This window comes from Henckelia pumila, chromosome 4 (assembly GCF_033568475.1).
Source record: "Henckelia pumila isolate YLH828 chromosome 4, ASM3356847v2, whole genome shotgun sequence".
NCBI classification, from domain to species: Eukaryota; Viridiplantae; Streptophyta; class Magnoliopsida; order Lamiales; family Gesneriaceae; genus Henckelia; species Henckelia pumila.
The window spans coordinates 42,756,014-42,765,943 of NC_133123.1; the positions used below are offsets into that span (position 1 = coordinate 42,756,014).

Sequence of the window (9,930 nt, forward strand, 5' to 3'; positions counted from 1 at the left end):
GGAAAAACCACGGGACCTAAGTCCACCAAGAAAATCTCCACTATATCAATAATGGGTACAACACATTTCTAGAATAATAGGAGATAACAACAACGCTCCCTAGAACAACTTAGGGGATATCAAAAACTTCAAGAATAATAATTCTTGGATGACACACTCAATCTCACTTTACAAGTGGAACTCACACAAATCTAATCACATAGAAAATTCTTTCTGATGTGAAAGATCGGACATCGCCGCAACCACAGAGCATACTAAAATTTATTTAAATGACTAGGCTAAAAAAAACACTATTTATTGCTTGTGTTTTTGGGATTTCTTGGGATGATTTGAAACAATGGTTTTGGGGTGTATTTATAGGCAAGATTTTGGATGTTAGGTAAAGTGTGAAATCATGACAATGTGAATAGTATCAAGTTTGGTAGCCATCAAATTTGAGTTGAATTGTCAAATCCAAAATGAGTTGAATTCCAACAATTCTCCCCCTCAAACTCATTTTGTGGATTCAATCAGACCCGCTGCACTTCTACAGCTTTCCAGCTTTTCTTTTGGCAATGACTTTGTGAACATATCGAAACCATTTTCATCAGTATGTATCTTCTCAAGATGTAACAACTTGTCGTTTAACGCATCTCGGATCCAATGATACCTCACATCAATATGCTTCGATCTTGAGTGTAAACTGGAGTTTTTACTCCGATGGATTGCGCTCATACTATCACAGTAGAGCGTAAACTTGTCTTGCCTTAGGCCTAACTCTTGTAGAAACTTCTTCAACCATAGAAGTTCTTTGCATGATTTGGTCGTGGCTATGTAATCGGCTTTTGTTGTGGATAATGCCACACATTTTTGAAGTTTTGATTGCCATGAGACTACTCCCCCTGCAAATGTCATCAAGTATCCGGATGTGGACTTTCTAGAATCAACATCACCAGCCATATCTGCATCAGTGTAGCCTTCTAACACAGTTAGGTTAGTTCCAAATCTCAAACAAAATCTAGAAGTACCTCTCAGATATCGGAATATCCATTTTACTGCTGACCAGTGATCTTTGCCCGGATTTGAGAGAAATCGACTTACCACGCCAACTACGTGAGCGAGGTCAGGTCTCGTACACACCATTGCATACACCAGACTGCCGATTGCTGAAGCATAAGGAACACTTTCCATTTGTTTCTTTTCTTCATCACTTGTAGGACATTGGCATGAACTTAGTTTGAAATGTCCTGCAAGTGGAGTGCCAACGGTCTTTGCCTTATCCATTTTGAATCTTTCAAGAACTTTCTCAATGTATTGTTCTCGAGATAACCACAACTTTTTATTTGTTCTGTCCCTGGAGATCTTCATTCCAAGAATCTGTTTCGCTGGTCCTAAGTCTTTCATTGCAAATGACTTGTCAAGCTCCCCCTTAAGCTTGTCTATCTTGGTTGAATCGTGACCAATGATCAACATATCATCAACATACAACAATAGTATGATGATATCATTGTCATCATATTTCTTAAGAAATACGCAGTGATCAGAACTGGTTCTCCTGTACCCGTGACTCATCATGAATGAATCGAACTTTTTGTACCACTGCCTTGGGGCTTGCTTCAATCCATATAAGTTTTTGTTCAACCTACACACCATTTTCTCTTTGTCTTTGACTTTGAATCCTTCTGGCTGATCTATATATATTTCTTCATCTAGATCACCATGAAAAAATGCGGTCTTGACATCAAGTTGTTCTATCTCCAAGTCCAAACTAGCAGCGAGTCCAAGAACAACTCTGATAGAAGACATCTTCACCACTGGTGAGAAAATTTCATCAAAATCAACACCTTTCTTTTGGTTGAAACCTTTTACGATTAGCCTCGCTTTGTACCTTAGTCGTGATCCATTGTCTTCAGTCTTCAACCTGTAAACCCATTTATTTTTAAGTGCTCTCTTACCTTTTGGTAGATTTACCAATCCATAGGTGTGATTGTCATGAAGCGATTGCATCTCATCCTTTATCGCTTCGATCCACTTATATTTTTGGGCACTTGATACAGCTTCTTTAAAACTTTCTGGTTCTCCGCCATCAGTGAGCATCACATATTCATGTGGACTATATCTTGTAGAAGGTATTCTTTGTCTGGTTGACCTTCTAATCTCTGTCTCGGAAGGTGAATCTGAAGAGTTGTCTTGAGAATCATCTGGTTCAACTAACTTTTCATGATCACTCTGCATATCTCCCCCATGATCACGAACTATGGGTCAACGAACAGGATCTAGATTAATTGGGATTTCTGAACTGGATGGTTGTGATTCTTTATTGTGTTCAACATCACAACCAATCTCATCTTCAAGAAATTAATACAACATCTCGGCTTCTAACAATCTTTTGATTTACTGGATCCCATAGTCGATATCCGAACTCTTCATGGCCATAACCCAAAAATATGTACCTTTTGGATTTATCATCAAGCTTGAATATTTCATCTTTTGGAATATGAACAAAGGCTCTGCATCCAAACACTCTTAAGTGTTTGTAGGAGACATCTTTCCCAAACCAAACTCTGTCAGGAACATCACCATCTAACGGAGCTGATGGAGAAAGGTTGATCAAATCAATTGCAGTTCTCATAGCTTTACCCCAAAAGGAATTGGGCAATTTGGACTGAGATAACATGCACTTTATTCTCTCACAAATTGTTTTGTTCATTCTTTCAGCCACACCATTGTGCTAAGGTATTTTTGGAACACTTTTCTCAAGCCTGATTCCATGAGTTGAGCAGTATTGCTCAAATGGACCCCTGTATTCGCCACCATTGTCTGCGCGAACACATTTCAACTTCATTCCAGTTTCTCTTTCAACTTTTGCGTGAAAATTCTTAAAGATCTCAAGAACATGATCTTTAGATTTTAACGCAAAGCACCAGACCTTTCGGGAGAAATCATCGATAAAGGTCATGAAATATAGAGCACCACCGAGAGTTCTATCTTTCATATAGCACAAGTCTGTGTGCACTAAATCCAAGCGTTGAGTTTTTCTAGATGGAGAAAAACTTTGAAATGCAACTCTGTGTTGTTTTCCAGTTAAACAATCAACACAAGTTTCCAAGTGCATACCAGATACTTCAGGTAGGAGTTTCTTTCTAGCCAAAGTTTCCATTCCTTTTTGGCTCATATGGCCAAGTCTCATGTGCCATAATTCAATGGTGAAATTCTTTGTAGACACATTAACCTCTCCACTGGATACCTTAGTCTGCATCAGATAGAGAGAGTTTTGATTCACACCTTTAGCGATAATGAGAGAACCTTTGATGAGTTTCCATTTTCCTTCTCCAAAGTGACTGACACAACCTTCATCATCAAGCTTTCCAGCAGAAATGATATTAAGTCGAATATCTGAAACATGGCGAACATCTTTGAGAGTGAGACGAGATCCTGTATCTGTCTCCAAGACAATGCTCCCCATACCAATGACTTCTGTCATACCTTGATTGGCCATTCTAACTTTTCCAAAGTTTCCACTTGAGTAGGACGCAAACATATCTCTGTGTGGAGTGATATGGTATGAAGCTCCAGAATCAATAATCCAATCAGTTTGTTGGTATGATACATTGAGACATGCTTCATCGCCAAAAATGATAATAACACCATCAGATGTAACTGCAGCTGTGCCTTTCTCTTCTGACTTTGTACCATTCCTTTGATCTCTCTTTTTTTTTCCTGCATTCTCTTTCGTAATGGTTTGGACCTCCACAATAATGACACTTGAATTCTTTTCTGGTCTTAGACTTCCCCCTGGATTTGTCTCTTCCTTTCTGAGGACCTCTGGTGTAACTTCATCCTCGATTATCAGCCGTTTCTGTGACCAATGCCTTGGTTTCAGAGTTACATTCTTGCTCTTTTTTTCTAGACTCTTCAGTGAGAAGGCAATCTTTGACTGTTTGTAATGTCATTTTTCCATCAAGAGCAGAATTACTGAGCGATACCACAAGAGTATCCCAACTATCTGGCAAAGAACTCAGTAGTAACAAGGTTGTAACTTCATCATCTAGGGCAATCTTCATGGTGGTAGATTTGTTGATTAAACCCTGATAAGTATTTAGGTGCTCCGTCATATTTGCACCTTCTTTGTATCTGAGTCGTGCGATACTTCTGATAATTGAGGCTTTGTTTAAGGCATTCTTTCTCTCAAACATAGTTTCAATTTTTCTCCACAGAGCATCAGCTTTATCTTCGTATGCAAAGTGATGGACGATACTATGTTCGATAAAACGTCGTATATAGCCGACAGTTTTTCGATGTAGTATAATCCATTCTTCATTTGATTGATTTTCTGGCTTGGCTTCATCACCACTCAAGGGCAAGTACAAATCTTTGCAATATAGCAGATCCAGCATGCTTGCCTTCCATATGGAATAGTTTGACCCGTTCAGTTTGAACATCCCTCCAAGGGGCTCCTCCACTGGACGTGGCTTTGATACCACTTGTTGGAAAAGATAACCAAAATTAATTGACTTTTATGTAGCGGAAGCTTTTGATTCTTTTTCCCTTCAGTGATACTATCGGATCAAAGTATTTCCATGATATCAATATCAATCAAGATAATAAGCACGAAGAAAACGACACAAGGATTTTTACGTGGAAAACCCAAATTAGGGAAAAACCACAGGACCTAAGTCCACCAAGAAAATCTCCACTATATCAATAATGGGTACAACACATTCCTAGAATAATAGGAGATAACAACAACGCTCCCTAGAACAACTTAGGGGATACCAAAAACTTCAAGAATAATAATTTTTGGATGACACACTCAATCTCACTTTACAAGTGGAACTCACACAAATCTAATTACATAGAAAATTCTTTCTGATGTGGAAGATCGGACATCGCCGCAACCACAGAGCATACTAAAATTTATCTAAATGACTAGGCTACAAAAAACACTATTTATTGCTTGTGTTTTTGGGATTTCTTGGGATGATTTGAAACAATGGTTTTGGGGTGTATTTATAGGCAAGATTTTGGATGTTAGGTAAAGTGTGAAACCATGACAATGTGAATGGTATCAAGTTTGGTAGCCATCAAATTTGAGTTGAATTGTTGAATCCAAAATGAGTTGAATTCCAACATTATGTATATATTTAATTTGAGACGAATCAAAATTTGAAATAGCACCTATTAAAAAGGTACAATTACTTCATCTTTTTTTTCTTGATTAAAAAAGGTACAAGTGAATTTGAAATCCTTCAACATAATATTGCGTCCAAACAATTAAACTATTGATCTGAAAATCATGGTCTTGAGTCTTGACATTTTCATTCGAATAATCATGCTTTTTCAGAAAGTCAAACTTATATTTCCAACCATAATCTTTAATTAATTGATTAAGATAGTATTTTCAACATCTAAAAATAAGTGATTATCTATCGTAATCTTTTTTTATTGTAGATGACGATGTAACTCATCAAAGAACCATTCAAGAAACTAACATCTCGCAAAATTTCTCATATTTATAATATAAAAAATAATAAGTTTGATATAAAAATAATATTTTTTATGAGTTGCCCCAAAAATAACTCACATCTCACAAAATTGATCAGTTAGACAGTCTCACAAGAGTTTTTGTGTATATTATTATTTAATGGTAATTATTTTTCAATAATCTTATTTTAATTAAATAATGTGATAATTTTAAAATACATTTATATTACAATTAGTACAAAGATACATGAGATGAAAAAAGTTACTTGATCATTTAATGGTACTGTTTATCTTATTTTTTTGATCGATCCTAAACATATACTTAATATGACTGGAAAATTATGTTTGTAAGGATAAAGATATTTTTGGAAGCAACATATTCTTAGCCCATCAAATTATTATTTATTATTAATATTATGACATGGGAGCAAACATGATGCTATCCTTCTCTGTACAATGTGTAAATTCTCAAACTAACGTAATAGTCTGTAAATTAAACCATGCTAGACAGATCGAATTGCACAAGTCCTGTTCGACAAGATCGTCCGAGGAGGTGTTGGCATGGGGAATTCAACTCATGACCCTTGCAAAAAGCCCATCTACTCCACTAACTCATCAAATTATTAATATTATTTTTAGTTATGTACCGTAATTCTTAATATTATTTTTAGTTATATATGTACCGTAATCCTTATCATTTGTAGATATGAGTCGCGTTAATTCGTATCATATATATAGATATGTGAGATCGTCTCACGGAATACGTACCTACTATAAAGATAATTGGTGGAAACACTACAAGATTACAGACACTGGATCATACAAAGTTAAAACGTTTCCTCAATCCAATATATTCATTCAAATCAATTAATTCCCATTCGAAGCTCAAGATTATAGCATGTTTGACCCATACTATATGGTATTCGATCTTTTAATTTTGTGAATATGATTATAAATTTACGATATCAAGTTAAATATAGTCCATTGTCAAATTCTTTGAAATTTTCCAAATGAAAATAATTGAATGGTCTTAATCTATAATTTATCATCTTTAATTACTAAAATATTCTTTAATTTCGCTCTAATTTTAAAAGGTCATGGTGAGTATATATGGCATATTGATAATGTTAATAACAAAGATTATCCCATCTTTCAAAATATCACGCATACTATGACAATGCATGCAATCATCATTTATTTCAGGGATCGATGCGTCTGAAAAATGTTTTAAGAACAAATAAAATCCCCATCGCATTTTGCACATTAATTAACAAATACACACTTGCTATTATGAAATCCGCTTTAGTACTGTGTCTCATCCTTTGCGCAATTCTATGGGACATAACCTATGCATGGTCGTTTTGCTTTACGCGAAGGGTTACGGTTCGCGTCGAGAATCACCTCCCTCGGGGTTCTCATGCCTTGTTCGTGCATTGTGCATCCAAAGATGACGAGCTAGGAAATTTTACATTGCCTCGCAACAAAGAGTTTCACTTTAATTTCTGCGTGTTTCCATTCCATACTTTATTCTTCTGTCATTTCCGGTGGGGCTGGCTCCACAAAGCATTTGAGGTTTATAATGCAAAGGATGTTAGGGGGGCATGTGTTGATCGTAGGTGCTTTTGGTCAGCAGAAAAAAAAGGTATTTTTTTGGCAGGACACAAAATATATGATTGGGACATGTATTAAAAAGTGTTGAATATAGAAATTTGATGGTTTTTGTATCTTTATGTGTTTAATTAATATTTATATCATAAAACATAAGGAAAATAATTAAGATTGACGTCTAAGTTTGTCTATCTTGCGGTTTGATTCGATAGGTATTCAAATTTTGATTTTAATCGTGTAAGTTAAGTTTGGTTTTTTAGTCTTTTTTGTTGGATTATTGACATGACACCAAAAAATACTGATTTGGTTTCAAAAATGCTTACATTTTTTGCGCCACGTTAGCATACTCAAAATTAAAAACAGATTAAAAAAAAAACCCCATATACACACCTAACATTCAAGACCAAAACACAATTAAGGCGAATTTAGAGGTTTATCAATAAATATAATTTAATTATATTATTTAATTTTATGTTTTGATTTCGAATAAATTATTTTCATATATGTATATGAAACAATGGTTTTTGAAGTAAGCTTATAAGCCAGTGTACGCTGTGCCTCAAGACTTATTCATACATGAAAATTAAATATATCTTACTATATTGTATTATTGTAGTAGAAAATCTTTAATTAACTAAATTTTAATTAATTGATAAAAATTGAGATGAAAGTATGATTATATCATAATTTAAGTCATAAAAAAATCAAAATTATTAAACAAATTAGTCATTTTATATAGTCACGTTTTTTTTTGACCATTAGATTTTATCTTATTTACCAAAATAACACTCGTTATCTTTGTTTGTATTTTAAAATTTTTAGATTAGATAGTTATCACCTTAAAACTTTTGAATATCTAGCTAATTCATTATGCGAGTTCTTAAAATAACATGAAAATTAATTAATATAAAAAATTTATATATTTTCATGCATCGTGTGCAATGGACGCTAGCATTTATTAATTGTTTGACTCAAGTTCCGTAATTAAAAAGTTAAACTTCACCAAAATTAATTTCATTTCACGTTTTTCTATAAAGCCTTTTAGGATAAGATCCTAGCTAGACCATGTTTGATAGTTTTGATGTGTTTTTTTGAGTTTACTTTCCTCATTTAATTTTCCATCAAATTTTTTAAATTCTTTTGTTTCTCTTTTAATATTTTCTTAAGTTTATTTTATTAATATTTGTGTTATTATTTTTTTTAAAAAAAAACACTTACAAACTCGTAAAAAACAAATTCTGTTTGTGTAGACATTTGCAGAATCATTGGCCATAAAACCGACCATCTGACGTATTCGTTTAGAAATATAAATTATGCATCTTTTTTTTTGTTTGAGAGATCGAGTTATTGACATCTGATTTTTGGGTTAAGCTTATATATATCTTTTATCTGTAGAAGATTCTCCCTCAACTGAAAATCCCGAAAACTCGAAAGCTTCGTGTGCGGGATAATCTTATCTAATCTGATACAACAACTACACAACTTTTGAATTGATTTATTTTGCTGATCTTATTCCTTGTATATAGGACTAGATATACATTAATCTTCTCTGTACATGTCTATATATACTTTCTGTAAATTGATGAATAAATACAATTTTCACTTTTCTTGCTCACATATTTGTTATGGTATCAAAGCCATTCTTCTCCAATGAGTTGATTTTTTTTAAACAATGACCTCGGAAACTCAAAATCTCATCACCATCAATCCAGCCACTCAACTTCCTCTAAAACTTACAAAATCCAACTACTTCTCATGGAAAGCCCAATGCAATTCGTTACTATTTGGATTGGATCTTCTTGGATATATTGACGGAATACTACCTTGCCCTCCTTCAACGCTAACAACAGATAGAAAAACTATCCCAAATACAAAATATCTCCCATGGCGTCGTTGAGATCAACTCATCCTTCATACTATTTTCGCTTCATTAAGCGAATCAGTAATCCCACTAGTGTATTCGGAAACCTCAAGTTATGATGCATGGAATCGTCTCTCTCGTCTATATGTCAAACGCTCTACCACTCACATGATCCATCTCAAAGACAAATTGATTACAATTACTCGTGGCTCGCTCTCTGTCACTGATTTTCTCACATCGATAAAGCAAATTGCTGACGAACTCACTGCCCTTGGTGACCCTCCAAGTGATGTTGATCTTCTCATTTACGTTACTCGTGGACTCAGGCCTGCTTACAAAGAGCTAATTACAGCCATCAGAACTAGAGACACTGTGGCTCCTTTTGAAGAATTGTTCGATAAAATCATTGATCATGAAACTTTCCTTCTTCAACAGGACAAACAACACCCTGAACCAGAACCACCCACAGCAAATCTCGCAAAACATTTTCCTTCACCCCAAAAATCTTTCCGACCAAAGCCCTCATCCAATACACGTCCTCTTTTTCCTACCCCTCCACATACTGCCATGTTTACTCCACCACCTGGTTTCAGTCCTACCTCCAATCCGACAATCTGCCAATATTGCAATAAGCCGAATCACACTGCCAATCGCTGCTATAAACTTTTCCCTCACCCCGACCTCAGCGTCCCATAGTCAATAATACTTCCTTCACGCATACCACCCCTCCAAATCAGTGGATTGTGGATTCTGGAGCTTCTCACCATGTCACTTCCCAGCTATCCAATCTCTCTCTCCAGCAATCTTATGAAGGTCCGGATGATATCCACATAGGCGATGGATCAGGTTTGCCTATCACTCACACTGGATCTGTTTTTCTTTCTCCTCACTTTCAATTTTGTCGTTCGAATCAAACATCCATTGAATTTTTTCCTACCCATTTTGTTGTCAAGGATTTGCGTACAGAGACTCATCTCCTTCAAGGAAATAATAGGCAT

The 9,930-nt window shown here is 35.1% G+C and overlaps 1 protein-coding gene across 1 annotated transcript; it reads left to right on the forward strand.

Moving 5' to 3' along the window:
- Window positions 1-9,100: 9,100 nt before the first annotated feature.
- Window positions 9,101-9,628, forward strand: LOC140860937 (uncharacterized). The gene has a single exon (XM_073263935.1). It carries the CDS (start codon window positions 9,101-9,103, stop codon window positions 9,626-9,628), a length of 528 nt encoding a protein of 175 aa, XP_073120036.1.
- The last annotated feature ends 302 nt before the right edge of the window (window positions 9,629-9,930 follow it).